The following is a 26,934-nucleotide window of genomic DNA, read 5'->3' on the forward strand; positions in this document are numbered from 1 at the left end:
TAAGGAGCTTCAATCAATTATCGAGCGATAATCTTCTCGCAGTCTTTGCATGCGCTCGTGCAAACACGTCGGAACGTATCCAGTCTCCAAAAAGACTACTAGCAGCGGGTATTGGAAATTTCAATGTGGGAAATTTCACATGTTTTATGATTGTTCTGGTTGTTCAAGTTCTCTCTAAAACTTGACATTATGTATACACCTCGCTCAGGCGGCTCTAAAGGCAATTATACACCCTTTAGTGGTGGTCGGACAACAAGGTCCACTTCTCGGCGCAGTATTGGTGTGTTTCCTGGTGCAAGTAAAACTCGATCACCTTTCAATTTGTCAACAACTAGACCGAGGTAAGCTTAAATTAAATTTATTGTTAAATCTCAGTTTTAATCATGTAAAATAAGTAAAAAATGTTAGGTCTAAAAATTAAATACGGCCCAGAACTAGAATGTACAATGATAGCATATCTCGGACCACATAATTTACACAAAAAAATGTATCTGCTTATTGGCATTGCTTCAGTTTATGCTGGAAAAACGCAATTGCGGCCGCATTTTCCTTCGGTAGGTATGTGAGCATTCCTTACCTGAGCATGCGCAATATTCAGCCTCTCTCAGCATAGGGAAATCGCGCACCCGGCGCCATTTTGGAAATTCATTACCGGTAGTAAATTTTACGGCGATGTTTTTGAAAAAAATTTTTGGGGGAATTAGATTGAGTTAAAAACAGTTCCAAAGCTTACAAGGTCAAGTCAAAAGGTTGAACTTGATCATAACCCGGAAGAGGTCAGATGATTCGCACGTGGTCGCGGCGTATTTTGGCGACTTTCTAGTGGGTGTGAAAGCGACGATGTCGATCTATTTTTTTCCGGAAATTACTCTCCAAATATCTAAATAACGGAGTTGAGCGGTAAGTTAAATGGAGCACGCGGTGAATAAAGGTAGTTTTTGTACATAAAATGTTTGGTTTGATGAGATTGGATGGATGCCTTGCGCAAAAGTGAGTGAACTGGGGACTTTGTGTAGTATGAATTCGGCGACTTTTGCCAGTGAGTGAACATGTTTAACCCGGCATGGTTTGTGTATACTAATTGAATGGGCTCATGCTGTGGATGCTGGGATAGATTCTCATTCTGTGCCGACTATGAGTCGGGGGAAGAAGCAAATTTGGACCTTTCCTATTCTATTCCTATCCCATCATGCATAGCGCTAGCAGATTTTTGCTATGATAGATGCATAAATCACTGTGGACACATCGGGTATGATGGCCGGGTGGGGGGGACACACAGCCCGCTTTTTTGGCCATTTTCCTATTTGATTTTCTAAATGTTCAAATTGATGGGGGGGCGAGGCCTACTCTTATGACGCCACGTCATGGGGGGTAACTTGAGCAGGAGTGACCCCATTCTGATGATCAAGTGAACTGGCCCTCGAGTTTCCGCAATGATCTTTGGAATAGGGAGCATGCGCCAGCCAGTGCTCCAAAGGGTGCCTGCTCAAAGACAAAACTTACGCTGGGGAAGGGGCGGGGGGTTCATACTTGAGCAGGAGTGACCCCATTCTGATGATCAAGTGAACTGGCCCTCGAGTTTCCGCAATGATCTTCGGAATAGGGAGCATGCGCCCCGGGCATGCGCCAGCCAGTGCTCCAAAGGGTGCCTGCTCAAAAACATTTTCCTGGGGGAGGGGGGTGATCAGCTAGTGCTTATGATAATTAAACATTTAAGGGTGCCCCTCAAACAAATTACCCCCCTTGTATCAGTGAAAAGGTGTACTCGGGTGGGTAGTATCAAAACCGTGAGTTTTTCAATGACAAAAAAAATTAAAAATAAGACACTTCAACACAAATTTCATCTTTTTGAATAGGTTTTTTTTTATTTTTGCATATGTGCTGTTGGCCCTCACTGTGGTTTCCCAGGGACTGCCTTTTGAGGAGAGCGAGAGCAATCGCTCTCTACTGCTCTCCTTAAATCGGATATAGGAGAGTGATTTTTAGCTTTGCTTAGTTGACCATTCTCTCATTACATTTTATTGTAAATGTTCTAAACAGCTCTTGAAGGCTCTAGAAGAGCTATTCAATGCTCTCCTGCAAATTCCAAAAGACAGTCCCTGGTTTCCATCCTCTGTCAAAGCTGGAATCTGCATCAGAAAACAGAAATAAAACAAAATGTTACTCATACATGTTCATTTAGTATATTAGGGGCTATCATTTTCTGGGCTCCCAAATTTACAAAAAGTCAGCATCAATAAAATTGCGACCCCCCTATTTCGGCAACAAAATTGTATGACCCCCTCCCCACCACCCACTGATACACCTTACATGTACCCCTGAAGAGGCTAAAATTGTATTCAGTCTTTTGAATAAGATAAACACACTATCTGTGGTCATCTTGCAACTCCCTACATTTTGGTCATCAAAATTTTATGACCCCCTCCTATTTTTCTTTCCAAAAATTATGACCCCCCCTGTATATTTGGGACCCCTCCTTCCAAAGAAAATGATAGGTCCTTATGTTCACATCAATACAAATTCAATCAATCTAGGATTACATTTACAGTTCAGTACCCGTAAATAGCAAATGCTTGTTTCTTAAAATTGTGTACAGTATGCACAGTATAGGCCTATAAGCATTTTAATATGTGCATGCACAAAAAGTTTGTACAGGAAATTGGCTGAAAAATTGAGACATTCAAATTAGCATATCTCCGCAACCACATGTCGTATGACATTCATTTATGCCTCATCAGTTTTCTTTCATTTAGCTCTTTAAGGTTATACAGGATTTTGAACTCTTGTGTAGGCAAATTGACTGCACGTAGCCACCTAAAATATTTTGTTTTTCAAAAAATAAACATGGCAGGCCTAAAAATCATACTTCATCTTAAAGTTGACACTCTAATGATTATTATTGTAATACTTTTAACGTCATAGCTCATACACAAATGTACTTTGTAAGTGTTTCAATTTGTGTTCAATTTCATGAGCATGAGGTTTTTTGGGAAAGAGGCCAGGAAAATATGGGGAGAGGGTCCGATTTCATTGCGATTTCGCATATGTGTTACAAACAAACCAATGAAATAATGTACCTATTTATTCTTTCGATAGGTCCTCCTGATTTAACACAGTAAGCTTACATGTTCACAGAATGTCAATGAAAATGATGGGGTAAATGTCGTCTTTTTTGCAACAACAATATTAATTTAGTGTGCCAATATATTGACACAATTATTCCCTACATTATTTCTTTGAAGTATCAGCTAACACATGCATATCAAAATTTTATGAATCAGCTACGGAAACATTAAAAATAATTTATTTCATCTCAGCATATCAGGCCAAATGGTCCAAAATGGAGTTCTGAGATATCCACACATTTAGTTTCAAGTACTCACATTTTCTGCTATTTCACAGTATCAATTCACAATCCCATAATATTCCAGGTGCAGTGCTCCTGTATTACTACTGATAATCCTTACTGCATGGGAAGTATCAATTGATTTTCACAAAACTTGCAGAAATTGACAAATTTCTGCCAAAACTTCCACACTATCTATTATCATGTTCAAACCATGTGCTAACTTGTTTACAATGCTAGTTAGTGTTGCCAGGGCCAAGGTGATAGTACTTATTTTATTGATTTTGTCTAGTATAGTGCTGGTTGAATACTCATGCTCCACTGTGCATATGCTTCAGTGATTTTAGCAATCAAATGAAAATGATAGGGTTGCCAGTTCATGCACTGGAATAATAATCACTATAAGGGGCACATCACTAAATAAATGTCCCATTGAAATACATGTGAAAATACAATAAAGTAACTAGGTGCATAATAATTATGAGTCCTGGGGGAGGGGGGGAGCAGCTTTTGGCAAACATTTACAGTGCATCTTTATAAGGCATAGGAAACACTACAGAAACATTCAAATCTGCATCATAATATCTAGGCCATTTAAAGTTTCCACATTGGCAAAGTTAGGCTGGCGAGAGCAGGGCCAGGGAGGATGACAGGAAATGTTGGCATACTTTTTAAAATCTAACCCCCGGCCCCCCCCCCCCCATGTATATTTGGGATTCCCCTTCCAAAGAAAATGATAGCCCTCACACCTTCTCTTTCTTCCATGAGTTACACCAAATGCGGAAGGATTTAGTGTAGTGTCCCCTTAAAACAAGAACTGTCTTTAAAAAGAATTAGTGCTGTGGGATATCTAGAGCAAATATTGATACACAAAAATAATTTAAAACATACTTTGTTGATACAATTTTTTCAATCTACATCTCTGAGATGTTTAATATATACATATACTTCATAAATAAAAATTAAAAAACAAAAGACAAGTTGAGTGGAATTTTCACCCTCCGTAACCTTAATATGAGATTACTTTGATGAGAATCAAAAAAGTTCAATTTTTTTTGTATTATGGTCATTTTCACGGTAAAGGGTGTAACTTTGGATTTTTAACATTTTAATCCGTAGTGTTCTAATAAAGCCACAGAATTCCGTAATTTTTGGCCACATAAGTCATCTAGTTAGCAGCTACCTTGGGTAGCATAATCAGCTTTGGGAGTTACTGCGTTCAGTTTTAGCAGGCTTAAATGTACTTAATATTGCCATTTTGAAAAACTATAAAAAACAGTAACATTTTTGTAAAATCCTGTGTTTTCTTCAGTTAGTTCATGGATAATTTTTCTTATCCTGAAAGTACAGTCATATGTTCAGTAAACACTGCCACATTAGATTTAATTGTGAACGGCCCTGTATTTTTGAGAACCGGTCTTCGATATTTGTCGTTTCGGAGGCTTCATTTTCCGTTAACAATTGTTAACAAACTTTGTGGGTGTAGCTTTGGTTCATAATTCTTGGTTATTTCTTCACTTCTTCTTGATTTATAACAGTTGTTATCTTAACTTGAAATGGGTAACAAAAATTAGCCGATTTGCAAGCTTTTAAAATTTTTATAAAATCTTGACTTCAAATAGCCGTTTTTCCGTTAACTTTTTGAAGCCTCCGAAACAAACTGTTCAGCAAGCTTGTGCAAATATAAATAAAAGAGCTCATCCAATCTATTTATCAAAATGTAGCAAAGTAGATCCTCAAGTCACATGTTTTAAATCGTGGAGATATATATCACCGTTTGAAAATGGGACCCAATACAAACTTTCCGTTAACAATTGAAGCCTCCGAAACAAATGAAGCCTCCGAAACAACAGTAAACTTAATTATCATCTATGCATATCAAAATTGGTGTGTTTCACACTGATATCTGCATTGTAATTATTACTTGATATGTGCAGAATGTCATAAATTAAAAAAAAATTGACATTATGGTTAATGTTTGAAAAATATACTGATACCTTAAAAAGCCTGTTTCGGAGGCTTCACATGCAAAAAACACCATACTTAACAAATGGGTGAAAAAATTAATGTGTGATAAATCTACAATATCTGCCGCATAGAATCATTGATTCAATACACACAAGAAAATAACAGCTTAGATGATCCCAACACTGTTGTTTTCAAAAAACTACTTCTGCAATGTTTAACAATTGTTAACATGAAGCCTCGAAACAAAAAAAAATGACTTGCTGTGATAATTTAATTTTTGTCACAACTGAAATTCAATACTTAGAAGCAAAGCATGAAAATTAGTAATTGTGATATTTTTTACCTATTTTTTATGTCAACTTGTAGTACTTAGCTAAATATTTTACTTTTATGATCACCTGTGTTGTTAACTGAAGCCTCCGAAACACAAATCGCTTGAATTGCCAATTCTAAAAGATAACTCCAATTTCTGTGAAACTTGGATGGGAGGTTCCTTTCATCAAGTAGTATTTGTACATGAAGTTAGACATTCAAATTATTTTAGGAACCCAATTAAAACTTAAAAAATATGTTTAAGGTTTGGAAATTTCCATTGTAAATGACACTTGATGTTAAAAAATTTTCAAAACTGCAATTACAAACATAGCAAAACATGGTATAAAATTTAACTTATATCTGTTGACTTACTTTGGAATGGAATTTCACATGTATTCCAGCTTTCATGTCAAAATTTTCTGAGGTTATGTAAAATACATTTTTTCTTAGATTTTAACCAAAATGTTATGCAAATGTCAAATTTTTTATTAAATCAAAAGGTTTAAGCCTTGAAACATTATTTTACTTGAATTTAAGTTGCTTCTATGCAAGATTTCAGTAAACAGAAACATATTTAAGTGGTTTGAAATTTTGACCCTAAAAATCAAAAGTTACACCCTTTACCGTGAAAATGACCTTATACCTACCTTCGGTGCTTCTGCTTCTGCTCTTGTACTGGCTAGTTGAGTAAACTGGAGCGATTACTAAAACGGGAAGAATCGCTGAACAGATTTACATGATGATAGAGACTATAATTATAGCTAGGCATGTTCATAAAATTTTGAAATTTAATAAATTCATCTAAAATTGCTTTCATTAAAAAGAGAATCATTTAACTTAAAAAATGAGGGGTCAGTCATGTATGTAGGCCTATAATTGGCAATGTTATGAGGAAAAGTATGCTCGCCTGAATGTCCCAAACTTTGATCGAAAAATCTATCTTTTATGCACGACGACACGAGAGTTATGTGTGCATAAGATAGAACTTACTGACTATTTGAAAAGCGTCTGCATAGCGTTGATACTTTTTATAACATAAGTAAAAACATTCTTCCGAATGTCACTTTTGGCTACAATTTTCCTGGACTAACATAATGTATCTTCGGATCCAAGGTTGCTTACTTTTAGAGAAAAAATACATCTTTGAAGTACATTCTGGAGATGTGTTAGGTCACAGCAGTGCGATGCTCCGAGCAATGATCATGGCCGATTTACTGTCACCGATGTACACGCTAGAGACGACCTTTTTCAATTGGGTACATCCGGGTCATAATCAGTCACAGTCACTGATCAGTGGTCACAGTACATGCGCAGTGTAGGCGGCTGGTGGAATAAGCACGCATGGAGTTCAGGATTGGCAAAGCAGCGACTTAGTAGCCCAAAAGGATGACTTTTGAAGATTTTCCACACTACAGTTTCCTGTCCAATAGACACCAATTGATGGTTAAGAAAGTAATTGAGCAACTTTTCAAATCTGGCGTAGGCAATTTATGGTATTTTGCTATCCCATAGATACCAATGTATGAATTTTAAAAACAATCGATCGACTTTTTAATTTATTTGACTCATGATTTGGGCTAACATTTTTGGCAACACTGCTGGAGGTCAGTGGGTGCATATACAGCAGAAAACACGGCGTTGATCGAAGCCGTTCGGAGAACGAATATTGACGTTTTCGTAAGTACATGTATGAAAATTTAAGAAAATATTATAGTACAGTGTGTCGGTAATATGTCACGAACTATTTCATGATAATTTGGAGACAACAACTAACTTGAGGAAGAAGTTTTTATTCATATGCATGAAATTGTACTCTGTATGGCAACTGCGTACATGTATCACACGTACATGTAAACAAATACGTTACATACGATAACATCCTTGCAAGTTCTAACTTTCGTATCACAAGCTATCGGTTGTTCATACGAAAGTTAGAACATTTCGAACAACCCAAACTGGGCCAAATTGTGTGTCCCAGCATTATCAATGGCTTCCTATGTCATAACATGTGTGTTACTGTGTATGTATTTTATGGCTAAATTTTTGAGCACGAAGGGCCATTTTACAAAACTTTCGCAAATGTTTCATGAAATGTGGCTTTCATTACTTGATAGTATCAAATATTATTCAAATGCAGGTTTTCTAAAAATCATGCAGGTTGGAGTTTTGAGGGTCAAAATCCAAATTTTCTTCAATTTCCTATTGGATTACACAGTTAAGACAGGATCTTGGATCACAAGTAAGCTTAATGAAGCCCACCCTCACATGTTCAAAATGTGATCATGTCTATTATAGCCTAAATGTAAAATGGTGTTTAGTACCACTTCGCTATTTTATTATGTAAAGTACCTAGTGCCGTACTATTACGCTGACTTTCGTATTCGCCGAGGAGGACAATTTCGACTTCCTTGTTTGTTTACAAACAGAGAGGTAGACAAAAGGCCTGTCAAAACTGTTCCGCTTGTCCAAATACTCAAGTATCAAAAGGATGGTCCACAATAGATATGATTCACGCAACATGAATAGGGGATTAAAAAACTGTGAAGTAGTACCATGTGTAGGTATGCCAGGCAAACACATTTGCTAGTCAGCCAAATTCGCCGACAATGTCAATGCATTTTTACATAGAAATTTAAAACAACTGGCCGAAGAAAGAAACCTACATAAATATGTTTTCTATATTTCACTTGACCCAAATATATGATTTTTTATGGTGATAAGTCACTCGCACATGGAATTTTAGAGGGATTTTGATAGCAGTTCCATTAAAAAAAGCTGCTATCATCATCAGACTAAGATCTAGAAACACCCCCGAAGGGCCGTTTTGGGGAATTTTGCTAGCTGAATCTTTTTGACATTGTTTGATGAAAGTCAATCTTTGACAAGATGTAACTTTGCTACGGAAAGTGCTATGAAAAAAAGGTTTTCATTTTTGGCTTTGTTTACTCAAGGGCTTTAATTTGATATATAAAATGATGCAGTTTGATGGCAAATTTGAATTCACCTGGCATACATTTGTACCTACCATGTGCTTCTTTTGTCCAATTTGGCATCAAGATATCGAATGGAAACAGTTCAGACCCAGAACACGATCATGTCAGAAATTAATATTTTGTTCTGGGTCTGATTATTCGGACTATAAAGTACCCTTGTCTTGTCTTGTCTTGTACGCAGTGTTCGAAATAAGCACTTATCCTCTTGTCCTCTTGTCCAAAAATCACTGGGGACAACCATATTGAGATATGTACTTATCCCCTGGACAACCACAAAATTGCACTAAAAACATGACATATATTTTGGGGACAACCAAAATGTTTTGAGGACAAGCAGAATTCATGCTTTAGTTATCCTCGGGACAACCTCCATATTTTCCTTATTTCGGACACTGCTTGTACGTTACTACTCAACGCTCCAGTTGAAGCTAATCAAGTTGGAGCCACACGAGTATACCATAACTATAACCCTGTACCATGTATCGTCCTTCACTGAAAATCTTTCTTTCTTTCTTTCTTCCGTTCTTTCTTTCTCCTGTTCATTCTTTCTTCCATTCATTCTTTCGGATTTCTTTTAGAATACCCTACCACTGTAGATTTTCAATGGGGGTCTTTTATGAACGACCCATACACATACACTGTGAATGTAAAAAATGGTAGGTATTCTAAAAGATAGCCATTCTTTCTCTCTAGTTTTTTATTATTTCCATCCTTCCTTCCTCCCATACCCTTATGATATTTTATAGCCTCGTAGGGCGGCCCAATCCCGTTATCCCATCCCGTATACCATAAACCATAAACCCGTAAGCAAGTTTAGTTGGCTATGCATGCACACCCGTGCGTGCGAGTCGAGTGGCAAAAATTTGCTGACCGATCTTGAGTATTTTGACAAAACAGCATTATTGTATGCCTGAAATAACCAGACTGCCAACTGAAATTCTGCTATAAAACTGGCTATTTTGTCATACCGATTTTCAAGTGTGGGGTTTGAAGCTGCCAACAAAATGCATGTTCATTGTTGATGATGTCATTGTCACGGACTGCTCTGGAGAATGTAAAACTTGCTTTTTGGCTGGCATTGATTGTTTCGGGTTCCACCAGTTAAAACCCAGAGGAATTATGATATGATTGATGATTCCAATTTTAGTGATGTAAATTTTTTTGATATTTGAAATCATAATTGCCTATGTTTATTCTTGATTTCAGAAGCCCTGCATCTGTAGGAAACCGTTCATTGCTGCAGACTTCCCATGTTATTGAGGAGACTGCCCAATATTCTCTAGAAAGTTTTGGACCATCACTACCAGTTCTCATAAGTGAAGCTCTGACCCTTGCAGATAGTAAGTTCTTGAGTTGAAGTTTACAGTGCCTGTGAAATACATTATGTTATTATTATTATTAATTATGGTGGGTTTTTTTAATTATTATTATTGAAACCTGTACACCCCCTGTGGAAGACATGACATTAATATCCCACACAGGCGGTTATAGTTTTAAAATGGTGTAACCCATTCAGGTAACCCCATTTGGAATTCACACTGGAGGGACGATTAAGGTCATGTCTTTCATAGGGCCAATTCCATGCCAAAAGTGCCTTTGTAACGTCCGTAACAAAATTTTGGAACATTATTGCTCAAAACAGGAGCATTTATTTCAAACTTGCTAATCATGCCTTCATAGATTGATGTCACACCTACTTCAAGATAGTAAATTAAAAAATCTAAGGAAGCACCTTGACAGTTTTTTTTCATCATGAAAAACGTTACGGACGTTACATTTGACATAAAATGTAACGTCCGTAACAGAAAGCAACAGTGTAGAACGATACAGGAGTATTAATTTCAAACTTGCTTTTCATGTTTACATAAAATGGAGTCAGGGCTTGCTCAATATAGTTAACAGAAAAAAATTAAATACAGAACTGAATGGAGATTTAAGGATATGTACCATCTGTCAAAAAGGCAGGCACTTTCGCGTAACGTCCGTAATGCTCGTTTCTAATTTCTGTAGCTAATTAACTAAGAAAGCCAAAACAAAATTGCTTCATTATAATGAACATTAGAGTGTGTACTAGTAGCATACTAAGAAATAAAGTGTTCTCCTAACAGCAAACATGTGTGCTATTCACTTAAAAGTTGCAAGTTGCATGTATCTGTAATGTCCGTAACGGTGGAATTGGCCATAGGAGGTGAGTGAATTTCAACTGGAACTCAAATGAGACGTGTTGGTAAATTTTTGTAGTGAGGTTCATGATTCAATTTTGAATAGGCAAAAAATTATATGACTACGAGCCAAACGTTTTCTGAGAGAAAATTACTTTCTGCAAGCAATATTTATTAATTAATTTATTAATTTAAAAAACATTCTTGAAGTTCACAAAACCATAATTTTTTTATTCTAGTTTTGTACAATGTATGTACCCAGTTAACTCATCATGATAAAAAAAAGTGTATGAACACAATATAAGTGTGAATGCTGATGTCTCTGACAAGTTACCATTGTGTCGCATGTATTTTGTTTTTTCATTCATCACAGGAAACACAACTGTCAGTGTTCGAATTGATGAATCAGGATGGGCATGTGTTGTATGTGGTCGCAGGCTTTTTGTGTGGCGATACAAACAGACTCATGTATCAAAGGTAAATTCTATAGATATTTTATACAGAATGTCCAAATGGTTCCACAGATATTTGTATGTTGTTGTGTAGTTGTTTTTGTTGTGGTTGTTGTTGTTGTCATGGGTTATGATGTTACTATTTTCTGTGGGTAAACTTTTATTATTTGATAAACATGCATACTGCAAGTCTGCAACCATGTAAGTGTCTGGGAAGTAGGTGTTGTATGGATAACTTTTACCTAATGTAATTTTCACCCATTCTCCATAATAAAAAACAAATAAAAAAAGCGTTTTATAACAATCTTGTCTGTATAATATTCATGGAAACACAAATGAAATAAAAACTTTGCATTATTTTTATGGTAAGATTTATAATAAAGCTAGTAACTGACAAATTATGTCAATAACTTGTCAACTTGTCAGGGTCAAGCAATTCATTATTGTTTTTTTCTGCCAATAAATTTTGATGTAATGTCTTCGTGCTGCAGGTGCAACTTGGAATTGAGCACTGGCTGTGTGTAGATTTCAAATGTGATCACTTCAACAGACATTCTGAGTAGGAACAAATAGTTTACAATCATTAATATTTTTAAATACTAATGATTGGAAACCATTTGTAAAATCATTCTGCTGTAACTACAGCTTGATAAAATCACTAAACTCTAGTTTGTTTGTACTCTATTTCAGTCCACATACTGTAAGGAGCTTTCCCTTCCACCAAGTGAGCTATCCCACAAAGCTGAGTTAGTCTGTCTGATGCCTGGTGGTAGTGATGGACAGAGTGTATCCATCATGGCAGCTTCTCCAGAAGGAATCATTAGACACTGGCCATCGGTAGCTAGCGAGGGGGCTTACGTAGAAGTCGGCACAGAGTTGGATGGTCAAGAGTGCTTCTCACTCACCCAGTTTGAGGTAAATATTGGAGACAAAGTACTACTAATTGAAACTGATAAATGTATAATGGTTGTTATTAACAACTTAACATACTTTGTTTTATCCTGAGATTAGTAATGATGTAGATGTGTGCAAATTTTGCTGATCGCAGTATTAAAATGCACATGCTAACCTATCCCTCACCTCGCGGAGTATAGAGGTGCAAAGGTTTGTTGGCATGCTAAGGCAGTGCCACCACATTAAAGTACTGACATCGCAATCAAACTTGCTGCTGAGCGGCGTGACGCACATGTGCTTTGCAGACAAACGGACACAAGCAAGGCTTGTCATTGGCTGACTGATACATCATACTGAAAGTCTGATTGGTTCATTAGGCAGTGTTGTGCTTGATCTTGGACACATACTGGCATCCTTTTTTACTCACCATTTCTGATATCATATTTTCAGCCATATGGATGTATTCTTGCTACCACTACACATCAGCTAGTATTACTTACCATGGACAGTTCAGGTATGCAGAATACTATAGAATGTCATACATTGAAGCCAGCACAGGGGATGATAGCAAGGGTGTCATCGCTCATCTTTGGTTCTCAGAGACCACATTCTCTATCAGTAAGTTGATGTCGGATATATAAAACAATTGCAATAATTTCAATAATTTTGATGAACTTTAAATTAAAATCTGTTGACTGCATGGTAAAATAATCCGAAAGTGCACTATTTTGTGCTCCATGAGACAAGGGTCCAGTGTCTTTAAGTCTAATCTATTTGGTTCATATACATATGCAATGACAGATAATTGTTGCCATACCACCAGCAAAATATGTTTTCTTCTTTTATGTTGTCTTTGCAGGCTTTGCGGCGTGTGTTAGCGGGAAGTGACACAGATGAAGGTAGAGCATTGTATGTTTTACAGGACGATGTGCTACAGAAATGGACCATAGCTGATGCAGGCAATGAAAAGGTTAGCATCGATATGCCATAAAACAGCAGCTACCTATTCAAAATGTCTTTAAACTCATTTTGACATTTTATTAAACAGTATTTGAACAAATTTGCCCCCTCTCCCAGTACATAAATGATAAGGAATGTAATGTTTTGGAAAAAGATCATTTTTGGGTCATTGTATTATGAAAACCTTAAAAGGCAAGTCTGGATTATTTCAACAAACGTGGAAATAGAACTACTTGGTGTCTTAGAAAGAGGATGTGCATATAGTCCATTTGGCTTCTTCAAGACAGTAGCGTCCACATGTGATACATGCTATCTGTAGGGCGTGGTCACTTAATGCCGTGCCACGCTCTACAGATGCACTGCCTTTGATCGTGTGTATATCACACACAGACACTGTCTGGAGAAAGCCGAATAAAGTTGAACTATTGTCTTCTCACAATAAAATTAGTTGCATACAGTCCTCAGTGCAATATCGTAGTACACAGAGAGTGTTTCATAATTTTAATCACGAATGCACAAAGAACAAAAATTAAGCATATTGTTTTTCTCCACAAAATTTTTTTTAAAAACCTAAAAAAACATGGTGTAGTACACATTTTCCCACTATAGTTTACTGCTTCTATACTCATTTTGTCTTTTGCAGGTTGATTTTGTTAGCCACATGGACAGAATGGTGAAGATCCAATTTGCCAAAGCACTTGTAAGTATTATACAAATATGGAATGTTTATGAATACAGTGGTAAGAATATTCTTTCATGAGGATATATTTCATATTTCATATTTCACTAGATGAAATATTCGTTCTATTGAACAAATGAAAACATTCAATATTTGTTCTATTTAACTGATATATAGTTTCCTTTTCTTCCACTTAATTTTATAAATCACCAGAAAAACTAAATAAATTAAAAAATATGTAAACTCCATGTTTTTTAGAAACAACACCCACACCTATAATTGGCGAGAAGAGGTGGTCGCTGCATGCTATAAGGTTGTGTTTGTCAGTGTTGCCATGGTACCTGCGCATGGGTGCAATGGAAAATGTTCACAGGAATCTTTGTATGATTTATATAAACTGTAATGTTCTATAGGCCTATATTATATTCTAGGAAAGTGATGCCAATGTGAAAGTCAACACAGTGGCCATTGGGATTTTACTCTAGCAATATTTAAGTGTTAATTTGTTTGACTCAAGATGCATATAAAAACTCTACATCACCGATCAATGTTTTGAAATCCACCATTTTTTTTTCTTCAAGTATAAACAATCTTTGCAATTTTAATATCAAAATTGTCTTTTGATTGAAAGAACAAGTATTGCCAAAAATATGTAAGAGTACAGCATGCAGTACAGACATTGTAAATCTGTATGAATAGAAATATGTTTTGCATAATTCTCATCTTTGCATATTTGATTTTGATTTTAACATCCAGAACCTAAGTAATTTGGAGGGATTGCGTGTGTGGTTATTGGATATGCAACTGGCAGGGTAAGTAAAAATAAATGTTAGTATGAGTAGGGGGGTCACACCACTTTTGTCATGATAACAAATTTAATTAATTCCAAGTTTTTCAAAAACTACTTTAAAAAAGATGAAGATAGCAAAAAAAAAATGGATCGAATCCGACAAATACTTTTCGAGTTATGACCATTTAAAGTTTCCATAAAATGGCTTTTTTCAGCTTAAATTGGCCCAAAATGCTCAAATTTCACGAAATAGCATCTTTACGGAGCTGTAAATTCTGATTTTAGAGTTTCTTATGCCCATGTTTAGTTTAAATGTGCTCTATTACATAAGTTTTATGCAAAAAAATAGTAAAAAGCATACTCTTTACTTCCGTTTTTGAAATATAAAACTCCAAAAATGGAAAAAAACGTGAAAATCACCATCCGTCGCAAATCGGCGCGTGCGAAAAATGACTAAGTATTGCTAATTAAATATGCGAATTCAAATTTGACCCCTTTCGGAAGCTCAAAATGCCATAAACCCCCCTATATAGGGGTTTTTTGGGGTGCTCTTTTCATTTCTGATGTCAAAATAACAGTATCTCACTTGGAAATGTTAGAAATAGGCTATGCCCTTCAAAAAATAACTTAATTTGCATATATATGTACCTAAATTACATGTGACGGTCCTAGTAGCATCCAAGATTTGGAAATGCAATGCAAAATTGCTTACACCACTTGTTGCACTTACACCACTTGTTTGAAGTACATTTTATGCATTATAATATAAGTGTATGAAAGGCAAACACAAATGCACAATAATATGAAGCTTGAACTTGAATACCATTCATCACCTATGAATACTTGTGAAGAAGGATAGAGTTGCTTAGCTGGCACATGAAGCGTGGACAAGACATCTTCATCATTTTCACAAGCTTCAGCAAGTTTTTTGGTTTTGGCCAGTAATGATGTCATTCTGGATGGAACGACAATGGATGCATCAAGTGGAGACAAGCTTTTGGGAAGACACTTTGATAAAGTTTCTCCTCGCTGTCGATGAACATTGCTGATGATATATACCCACGCATATGTAACAGTAGCCTCAGAAATCTTGAATGAAGCTGCAAATAAATAAAACATAATAAAAGTGGTCTAGTAAAATAAACCATAATTTATTTCATTTACATTAGGCCTATTTTATTTTTGTTTAATTATTTGTATGTGTTTTAATTCATTGTATAGTTCATTGATACATTTTAACTTATTTATTTGTATTTACAGAATTAGTCATGTATTTATTATTATTTCATTCACCAAAACATGCTGATAACCCACTACACTGTCCAACACCCTCCTGAATGAAGTTTTGTATATGTATACCAAAGTATCATATGGGGGTGGTTTTCAAGCATCAACCAAGAAAAAACCCATTTCGACCTATTTCATTGCTGTAAATATTTATTTCAATTCATCATTTCAATAAAAGGATAAAACTTCACCAATAATGAAGGATTTAAATTACATGTTTAAGAGGATTTAAACTAAAAGTAGTTCAATTTAAAAACAACATTTTAATATTAACCCCTTCAAATAATGGTATCGCCCATAAGAGCAGCGTGCCTCTGCTTGCGTGAGAAAATTCTGGAAAGGATTGCTTGGCCTTGTCAACACATTCCAAGATGATGAACTCATTTTGACTTTCATGAACATTATTTTGAAACGGGTAATTTTCTCAACAAAATGTCACTATAAGCTTGCATTTTCATTTTGACTTTTGTCTATATACTTCAACGAAATAAGGAAATAACAAATTAATGTGTTTAATCTTTCGAAAATCTGCAAAATTAACAATGGAAAAAGTTGAAAAAAAGTGCTACTCAATTTTGATGATGAAGATTTCATCCACAACGAATACACATAAATAGTTTGACCACTAAATATAATATAATCAAATGAAAATAAATTTAGACTGTACCTGGAACTTCATTCTTTTCTATCAGGTCAATAACTTGTTCTTCTGTTGTCCCAGTAGCTTGGTAACATGATTTTTCCACGTTGAAACTAGGGCAAAGTTTCATCGCCTCAGGCTGCCTGCAGCGAGTATCCATTTTCACATGTGTGCATGGGTTGCGTTGGAAAAGGTCGTTTCCCGACTTGGTGCCAGTGTTTGATTATTATTGAAAACAGGTGCATTAAATTAATCACATTTCAAGCTTTAAAATGATATAAACAAGATTTTTTTTACTTTTCCAGAACATTTACTAAATAAAGCCTGAACTTTTCATTTGATTATAACTTTGGACTCAGATGTTGTATGAAGAAAAAAGAAGTTCACCAAAAGCCCTCACCCCCTTTCTAGAAACACTGCCAACCCGGAAGTCTCAAGATATTGGCACCAAGTCGGGCAGCACACTGAAAGTGTGATGTTGGAGTGGATTCACTGCGATCACGGCACAGCTGTTGAAATAGTCCTATGCACAATGCATTGCACAGGTTAGCGTGAGGCGATCTCCAAAATATTACCCAAACTTATCAAGCTACAAATATGAAACTACAGCCCCTATGATGACAATAAATAAGGAATAATAGCTTCATTTAGTGGTGAGTTGATTTCCAAAAGCTGGACTTTGTAAACCAAACCGTTTTTTTTTATTGCAAATTTAAAATGGGTATTTTGTACCTTCGACTTGAATTTTGTGTGTGCATGGAATGCTGACAGTGCGAACAGCAATGCGTGCTCCCCCTAGTATGAGCTTTTTGTATACCAATGAAGGAATCATACCATATTTTGTTTTATTATTGCTATTCTCTTTGGAATGAAATTTTGCACAGATGTGTTTTAAAATAAATGCACTTGTAGCGTAGTGTCATGTCAATTGACTATATGAATACTGCATGTTACCTTTGGCTTACCTGATGGGTTAATCCAGTTGAAATCCATATACCCACTATGGGAAACATGAACTTAATCTCCCACACAGGGGGTGTAGAATTCAAATGGAGTCATCCACTCGGGTATTAACTCCATTTAAAATTCACACTCCATTTGTGGGATATTAAGGTCATGTCTTCCACAGGGGGTGTATGGATTTCACCTGGAATATCCCAATACAATATGAATATATGCATTTACTAGACCTTCATGTGAATGTTTTATCTTCAGCAAATCTCTAGAGATTCTAGCTACAGCGGTTAATACATCAAGTGGAAGTAAGGCACCAGTAATGTACTTTGGCATAGGTGAGTTCTAAAATTATGTTTGGTGACACAATACAGGAAGGAAAAAAATAAGGATAACATTAACAAGCATGAATAATACAGACTCCTAGATGTAGTTGGTTACAATTTATAAATTAATTTGGAAATGACATATACATACCAATATATGTTATGAAAAAAACATTCATTTAAGCCATAATGTAGGAAATTAGTAAATTGAAACCAGATTTTTTAGCATATTTGTAACATTTACACATCATTTATAAAATTTCATGTAAACAAATCCAATTGATTATTTGGTAAAATGATGTTAAACATACCTAGCACTTTCTCAAATCGAATGACCAATTCTCCTTGTCCTCCTCGTCTGCTTCCTGTCAGAAGCAGATGCCACCAACGTCACGCTCCGACAGAAAATTGACAGAAACCCTTCCTGGCAGGTATTACTAATATAATTTCAGCATTTAAGGTGAAGAATAACAGAATTAAAATTTGATGCAAATCAGCAAATAGCCTGTTTATGATAATAAAAATACTTTTGCTTGCCAGGGATAGGACATATCTAAGCAATAATTGTATCTAAGCAATTGTATTTATGATCATTTTGTACAAACACAAGTAAATTATGTCTAAATGATCTTATTTTTGCAGCCACCATTCCAACTGAAAGTGATAATCCTGAGGGTCCTGGGCTCACTGGCTTCAGGATGATATCACTGACCTACAGATATCAGGTAAGTTGATTGGAAAGTCTCTGGGTTTGATTTTAATAAGATGTTCAACTCACTGCTGCTACCATAAGTTACCAATGGTAAAACAAATACACTAACCATACATCAACCATTGATAACAACGAGACACAATGAAAATGTAACCCTTGACACTTATATGTATGTGTGTGCTTAGAGGGATTTTGGGGATGTGGATGGAGGGACCAAATGGAACATTTAAATTATCCTTTTTGATATTTTTCGTAAGGCCCTTCGCACTTGATTATTAGTTTCCTGTTTACCTCCCGCGTCCAAAATTGAAAATCTCAAAATAATTAATTATTTCTAATTTTCTCCTTTAAAATAACTTTCAACTACGTCTACTTGCCATTTTCTGATTTTAATAATATCAACAATAATGATGAATAAACAAGGAGTACAACTCCACCTTCACTTATTTATAAAAATCAAATATTGTTGTGAAATAATTAAATGCCCACTCTAGTCAAAACGAGTCAATAGTTGCTTGTAATAGTTCAAACTAAATAAGAAAATAAAAGATAATTAATAATCAATAATTAAAAGTCACCTCGTCCCTTTTTCAAAATCTTTAACAGGAAACTAATAATCAAGTGCGAAGGGCCTAAGCCTTTGTAAATTAAACTGAGAATACATTACATTTATTCACACATTTTGACTATAGGCCTACACTGTTAACTGGTTGAGAATATGCTGTGACAAATGTTTTCATAGATTCTCAAAATGGTCTCTTGTCTGATTCTGATTAAATAGGCCTACAGAGGACAGCAAAGTTGCTTTTATGTCAATCATAATATATATGACACAATCAATGAGTTACGACTGATTTTCTGACTTTAAAAATTACATAGAACATCAGAATGTATCACCTGTTTTTATCAATAAGTCCAAATTGATATTAGTGACATTAAATCTCATTCCTCTTGATAATGTCACAAGTAGAACATTACCAAAAGAACAGAAATGTATGAGTGTTATTCAAGTCATTTCAGACAATTCTTGGCACAAAGGAATACATCATTAATTGTCTGAATAATATCTTTGCACCTTTACTTTTTTTTCTTCCTATTAGATAGCAGAAGAGGAACATTTGTTAAGTCACAACCTACTAGTCTCCTACCCAAGCTCTACCTGTCATGTTTATTCTGAGAACCTTGTACTTTCTTTGACTGGTGAGAAGGCTACATTTCTTTGTCCTTGCTCTCATGTATTGTATTAAGTTGAGTAACAGAGTTAAATCAGCTTCTTTTGTTTGTACTTGAACTGTGATTTGTTGTATAAATGGAAAAGATGTGTACACATCATCTAAGCTTAAAACACAAAATAGATTAGACCAAAAGAGAACGGACTCTGCCCTGTTTGAGTGTCACTCATTGAGGGTACAATACCATAAACGTTCACCTAATAGCGCTATGGTCTGCCTTGACGTAACTGGAATTTTTGGCACAATCTAAAAGTGCCCTCCCATAAAAATCCCACCAGCAAATAAGGGCACATACCCTTAATTCTTGTGGGGATTTTCAGAGGAGGGAGCTCTCTATTTGTACATAAAATGAAACCCAAGGCAAAGGAGCCCATGTGCGCAATTAGGCGAACGTTTACGGAAGTGTACCTCTGGACTAGTTTGCCATCAGCTGGGTAAACTTTGATTTAAAGTGCTTGTTTGTTAGTGTCTGTGTCAAATACATTGTACCAATAACGTGTGCCAAGTGTTACCCATGAAAACCTTGATAACGCTCAAAAGTTCAGCTGATGCAGGCAATACTCTATTTTGGTCTCCATTGTGGCCAACCAATATGGCAGCATTACCAGAGCATAACACACAGGGCAATTATGATGTTGGTGCTCTTTTGATCTAATATCTTGTTAAAATTGACAAGACAGACTGTTGTTCCTGCAATATATTGATATTGACAATTGTTGGGAATTGAATAGTGATTGAAGTAAAAATCTGTAAATATCTTTCTAAATCTCATTCCAACTTTTAGGAAGCAATTTGTCTCCGAGTAGGATTGAATTCAACCAAGCTGGCAGTGGAATATTGGGAGCAGGTATGTACTGATGTAATTTAAACACCTGTTATTACAAAGCAGAAGGTTCACATTCAGAATATATACTGAACTGGCATTGAGAGGTCAGTAGCTGTCACATCTCATGTAGTGTTGGCATGCACATGATGTTCATTTCATTGGATCAGAAAATAAGAATTTTTTTCCTTGATGTTAATTTGATTATCTTGATGAATCTCTTCAATATGTCGCATTCTTAAATGGTTAAAAACAATGGTTTAAATAGATGTATAAATTTGTTTTGACAACTAAACCAAAAAGTTACAAGAAAAAGACACATTTTACCACAGTAGAATTTCTGACTTCTGACTGATTTTGCTTGATCACATCACATGTTGAATTCTAGTTGAAAACTATTATCAAATCCAGTTGGATATTCCACAATTAGGCCTCAGTGAGAAACGATTGTCTTGAATGCTAAAATGCTCCACACCTTTTTCACGTTCTGTGGATGAAAATAGTCCAATCTGGAAAATATGTAATAAAACGGTTGAATTTGGTTGCAATTATACTATCATTTTCAGTGGGGATGTTGATTTCAAATGGATTAGCCCACACTTCACATCAGTGTGTAAATATTTAACTCTTTTCAGTGGAAACATCAATGTTTTATGTTGATTGGTTACATTACAGGAGTATGTGATGGGAACGCCATCTTCTTCTCCAAGGCTCATGGACTTGTGACCATAGCAACACATCAAGCGGAAACAAGGTTGGTTTCAAAACAATTTAATTTTATGTGTGTATTTGTATGCATAGTTAATTCAAAGTGAAATTATTGGCGATCTGTAGTACTGCTTTGTAATTTGAGTGCTTTATTTTCCAGTTAATTTTTTTTCTATCAAAAAAAAAATCTGTTTGAGTGTTTTGGCTGGGTGGCGATTGTGATGACTTAATAAGTTCTCTGGGTATTCTGGAACTGTATCACTTATCACCTTGTGCCCAGAATCCCAGATATATAATCCTAAAATTATCTACCGTAACAGCAGAACTTTGAGTGCATATTGCATGCATGATCAGGTATCCAGGATGCCTGGGCTTCTTATGTTACCAGAGTACATTAGCAGGTTCAAAGTTGGTTATACTAAGGAATTTAACCCTAGATTATAAAAATGAACTTGAATTTATGACAAATGATTGGACTCACTAACAAATAAATTGAATGAAAAAAAGCATCATTTATTTCCAATCCTCACAAATAGTAAATGTGTCTTGCATTATCTTATGCTCTGCCAAGATTAAGCATACTCCTCATTTCTACATTATTAAAAAATTAACATAATATTTATGATGTGTTCATATTTCAGCTTTTTGCATGATGAATCTGTTGCTGACCAGAGTTCTCGTTTTGAGGTTTGTATAACCACTTAAGGCGAGTGGGATGGCAGGAGCCATACTTGTGCAGTTTTAGCCATATAGCTAAAAAACTAATGTGTACTTCTTAATGTTAATACATTGATCTTATAGGAAAGATTCCAGGAAGCCAATAATTACATTAAAAACAAACAAAACTGAATGCATTTAAACTTCTTTTATTCCCCAACACAGACACTAGGGAATAAAACTGAATAGGCATTGGGACAGCCCAAACACTTATCAAAGGAGCAATATTTTAGATTATAGATTTGTAGGAAAACCACAGCTATTTTCAAACACTTTCATATCCAATATTATTATACAATGTGGAAATTAAAAAGTGTTGAGTGCCATTCAATTTTACCAAATAACATTATGACTGCCACTTACTTTGAGCATCCCTACATCCCATGCTATTCCATTCTATGTCAGCCAATCTTGCATTTCTTTTTTGTTTTTGGAAAACATTTGTGCTTTCATTCCCTTGACACTGATGTTGTGATATGAAGCTTTTTCTACAATTATAACGCTTGGTTCCTTGAGTGCATGTCGTGGCGACTATTCATCTCATGGTGATAATCTCAGTCTTTCTTTGATCTGAACACCAATTCCACATCAGGAATAAATCCATCTTCCTCCATACCTGCATGCGGTAAGAAAGGGCGCTGACCTTTTCCCGATGGAGGATTGAGTTTCTTGGTCTGCGTTGGATCCTTGAAATCAACCCATCTGCTGGATCTTGTATGGTTCAAATTGATCCAAATCCCTTTGCGCCCTATTTGAGGATCTGGCAGAGATGCTGGTGTCTTGCCGCAATGATATCCCATTGCTCCATTATGGTATCTCTGTATTACAAAAGTAACAATAATAAAAACAACATAAAATCTATATAACCAAACAAATGAGAGCACCTGAGCTCTCCATCCCACATATACCCCCCCACACACACACCCCCACACACCTGGCATTTCACCTAACAGGGCCATGCTGTTAAATTGAAAGATGTATGCTTTTCAGTTGTGCCAATTGTCACTTATATATAACAATTATATAATCCAGCATGTTTGTATTATAGACCTACTCAAGATACCTATTATCTACTGAAGGTAGCAATGGTGAAATACACTGTCACTGAGCACACTAAAGTGTAGAATCATATGTTAGGAGGCTTTCATGCATGTGCCTAGTAGGTTAATGAAATTTTGAGATAATTGAAAAATTATTTTTCAGAAGTATAGAGCTTTCTTTTATGAAAGGTATTGGCCTAAATAGGACTCTGTTACCTGTTATCATGCACCTTCTTAAACCCTATGTTTCAACAAAGCCCATAGTGTGAATTTGCTAAACTGGACTTCTTGCTGGGCTTTCTTCAACAAGTGCATCATGCAGCTTTCTTAGGGTCTGTAATTGGTGTTCTTGGTAGAATTGGTGTACTCTGCACCTGATGAAACCCTCGGTGAAGTGGTTGTACTTTTTCCATCGCTCATTGCAGTATAGAGCAGATGAGTTGAACTTCCTGCCGTTCATGTTGCCACCTATTAAAACTCTGCCAATGGATGCCTTCCTCGTTTTCAGAGCTCTCTCTACCTTCTTGTAGGTACTGCAGTGACAAGGTCTTCCTTGGTCAGACTCATCTTAGAAGTTGTGGTATAAATTCCAAATGGCCTATTTCTTCTCAGCTGTCAAAGATTTACTCTTATCCATATTGTGAGCTATGTGGGCCTACTGCTACTGATTCATGATTTGAACTAGAGACAGTTGGGCTAATTGCTCAATGCATTTTTTTATATTTTTAATTAACATAGTTAATATGCATTTATTTTTTATCATAACACATTATACACTTTTCAAAAGGATAAATACAGATATATAAAAGTCACACAATAAATGTTATTCTGCTTGTCCTTTTTAAGAAAGAGAGACAACAACCTCTAATTATGTACTGGTGTACTGTATGGATCGAAAATGATTTTCCTTATTTGACTGTCACATCCATAGGATTTCTACCTTCAAACTATAATATTTGAACCGTCCAAAAACGTATTTGGTAAATGGTACCCAACGTTTCATGGATCATTTTCAAATTTGCTGTGAAGTTGCTCAATTTTCTATAGATGTGTGGTTATAATGTTACCAAATATCTTTGGAATAAGAACAACTTCTTGGGTTTGAAGGTCACTAACAACTTTTACTTTCATGACTTTCGCAAACATATATATATTTTTAAAAGTTACAAAAACTGAGTCGCTAAATTAATTGGACAGACAGTATTGTAACATTTACAAACTTACACTTTTTCACATTTTTATGCAGCAATCATCAGTTTTGCCATCTCCCATCAAGACAGAGTTACCATCATCATCAGTACCAGCAACAGTAGGTGATGAAAAGACACAAGGACTGAAAGCAGCCTTCCTCCAGGCTTGTAGACAAAATCTGGTAGGTTTATACTTCTCATCATCACTCCTTCCTCACATGTCAATACGGTCCATATTTTGTGACAGATTTAAATTATGTATGATATTGTGATTTTAGATTACTCATTACTCAAGATTAAAATGTTAGAATTTCAAATTACCAGAGGTTCTTGGTCCAAATCCTCATACAGGTTGATTTTTTGCTCTTGGCTAACTTGAGGGTGAGAGGAACTTGTGGTCAATTTGTAACTTTTCTTAACATGACTTTGCTCATTACAAAGGTATCAGTCCAAAGGTTTGATAGAAAATACCCAAATTAATCAACTATAAATGGTATGCCATATTAAGGGGCTCATATAGATATGACTAAGATAAAATCACATGCTTCCTGAAACAGATTTGCTATCAGGAGATTCTTGAATATTCCAATTGTACTGTTTTTGATGTGCATTGGCAGTTTTTGATGTACATTGGCAGTTTTTTCCTCAGTTTTGGGGCATAGACAGTCGTGAGCCAAACCTTTATTAACTTTTTCGTACCTTTCATTTTCACAGAGCCAGGCTGAGAGTCTTGTAGAAGAGTTGTTTCCTACTGAGTTGCCATCATCTGTATACCAGGTAGATTCAGCCTTGGATACAGCAGTAGCCAGTCTTAGTCAAGCCCTTATAGATGATTACCCAGCATCAGATCCAAGATGGGCTGAATCAGTGCCTCATGGTAAGAAACACTACTTACGATACGGTTGAATTTGCCTCCACTCACTGTTTCTCGTAATACTTTTGCATGTAGAGAAGTGAAAACAAAATGCAAGTCCTAAAGCTAATCATTATTCATTATGTAGGATGGTTAGGAATGGAGATGAAAATGTTAATTCTAAAAAAACATGAATTAAGGTTTTGATTTATCCACCAGGACTGGGATTTTGTATATTTTATCTGTTTGTTTGTTTGTTTGTTAAGGCAGCTGTGTACTCTAGACATTGTTTCTTTCGCAAAATTGAGTTTTTTTGATATGTTTGTACTTTGTTATGTTTTTATAAATACAAGGAATGCAAATCCAGATTTGTAAACTCCAACTGCAATATTTTAAGGATTTTATTTCACTATTCCACTCGTGTTTGAAATTGAAAAGGAAAGAAAATCTTTGTTGAACCAGCAGGGTATCTGCGCATAACATGTGTTGCGTGTCGCGCAATTTGTTAATGCACAAATACGCTACATAAACGCGACGCTATCTGCATCGCGTGGCGCATCTTATGGAAACACCACGGAAGCACTGATTTCACAAAAACCTAGTGGTCAAATGGCTCCGTTTTAGCTGATAAAATGTGGGTTTTTCAAGTTCTTTCCCCGCTTTAAATATCAAATTATAAATGGATTTCGCTCAAACTTCTCAAGGGGCTGTGGATTTACCCGATGTTCACGTAATGTAAGGTACAAAAACGAAAACTGCCGCATTCTCCTGTGAGATTCGATGAAAGTGCAAAATGTGACCACTTTAAACTTCAACGGCCATTATTTCAATGTTCATTTTTCGGTAAAATGACGATTTAGGTACTACGATAACTCAATAAATACAGCATCTATAGGTAAGCAAATATGATCATCGTAAAAAGCATGATCTACTCAAGAAACGGTTTTCTCATTTTTTTTATATTTTGGTCTATTTCCGATTTTAGGCATCATTTTGTTCAAATAGGCGTTTGTGAATTTAAAAAGTTCAATTTGATGCCTTATATGGTCAATATCTCAAAAAATAAGGCCAATATCAAAAAATAAAAAAACTTTTTGGAATGGAGCCTCAAGATTGAGCTAAAAACAAAATAAGATATTTTGGAAAGAGTATTTTTTTGTTATGATGTACCTAACAAATATTACCAAAAACTAACTTTTTTGTGATTTTCTTCATAATTGTTGTTTTTACCCCAAATCTGTATTTATATTAAGATTTATTGATGTTTTGCCTTCATAAAAATGTATACTTTTATGTGTCTTGCGCGAATAATTACAAAGTTATTGCACTTTTACTGCATGCATGTCTGAGAGTACACTGCCTCCTTAAGTCAGTAGTTGCACTGTGCGGAGACATACATGGGTTTTGATGAGACCATCATGAAGCAAAATGCTCAAGCCAGGCTAAAAGTATGCTGGTCTACATGGAAAAAAAGGAAAGAAAAAAAACTGAATTGAAGATAAAGTATAAGCATGATAAGGAATGAAGGTCACTCCTACGAAATCATGTGAATAACTAATGCTAAACTACCACTGAGACTGATCTTAGTGCTTCATTTTCTAAATCATATTCAATCATGTCTTGTAGGTTTCCATTGAAGTAACAACACACTGCATTAATAGTATTTGTGTACATTTTTTTTCAGATTCTGCATCATCAACTAGTTCCTTGATTCTCTTGCATCAACTAGAAGACAAGATGAAAGCACATGACCATTTTGTCTCATTCTTGAAGAATGTTGGGATTTGGGAGAGGGTAAGAAGAAACTGGATAAGCAAACAAACTTCTAGAATTATTTTAAGGCGTAATTGGAAACATCTCATTTCATGGGAAATAGATTGACACAATTATGAG

The 26,934-nt window shown here is 35.6% G+C and overlaps 1 protein-coding gene across 1 annotated transcript in view; it reads left to right on the forward strand.

Annotated features, from left to right (window-relative positions):
• Positions 1–60: 60 nt before the first annotated feature.
• Positions 61–26,934, forward strand: part of LOC140152961 (nuclear pore complex protein Nup133-like) — a 54,763-nt gene continuing 27,889 nt past the window's right edge. Inside the window, exons 1-17 of the mRNA XM_072175515.1 lie at positions 61–341; positions 9,829–9,962; positions 11,158–11,261; positions 11,927–12,151; positions 12,581–12,748; positions 12,990–13,100; positions 13,734–13,790; positions 14,526–14,581; positions 17,702–17,778; positions 18,409–18,491; positions 19,579–19,678; positions 20,495–20,557; positions 21,209–21,287; positions 21,883–21,928; positions 24,245–24,370; positions 24,903–25,065; positions 26,726–26,835. Coding sequence (XP_072031616.1) covers positions 190–341; positions 9,829–9,962; positions 11,158–11,261; positions 11,927–12,151; positions 12,581–12,748; positions 12,990–13,100; positions 13,734–13,790; positions 14,526–14,581; positions 17,702–17,778; positions 18,409–18,491; positions 19,579–19,678; positions 20,495–20,557; positions 21,209–21,287; positions 21,883–21,928; positions 24,245–24,370; positions 24,903–25,065; positions 26,726–26,835 — 1,854 coding nt within the window. The 5' untranslated portion in view covers positions 61–189. The remainder of the gene's footprint in view (positions 342–9,828; positions 9,963–11,157; positions 11,262–11,926; positions 12,152–12,580; positions 12,749–12,989; positions 13,101–13,733; positions 13,791–14,525; positions 14,582–17,701; positions 17,779–18,408; positions 18,492–19,578; positions 19,679–20,494; positions 20,558–21,208; positions 21,288–21,882; positions 21,929–24,244; positions 24,371–24,902; positions 25,066–26,725; positions 26,836–26,934) is intronic.

The sequence above is a fragment of the Amphiura filiformis genome, chromosome 5 (genome assembly GCF_039555335.1).
Source record: "Amphiura filiformis chromosome 5, Afil_fr2py, whole genome shotgun sequence".
Taxonomy (NCBI): domain Eukaryota; kingdom Metazoa; phylum Echinodermata; class Ophiuroidea; order Amphilepidida; family Amphiuridae; genus Amphiura; species Amphiura filiformis.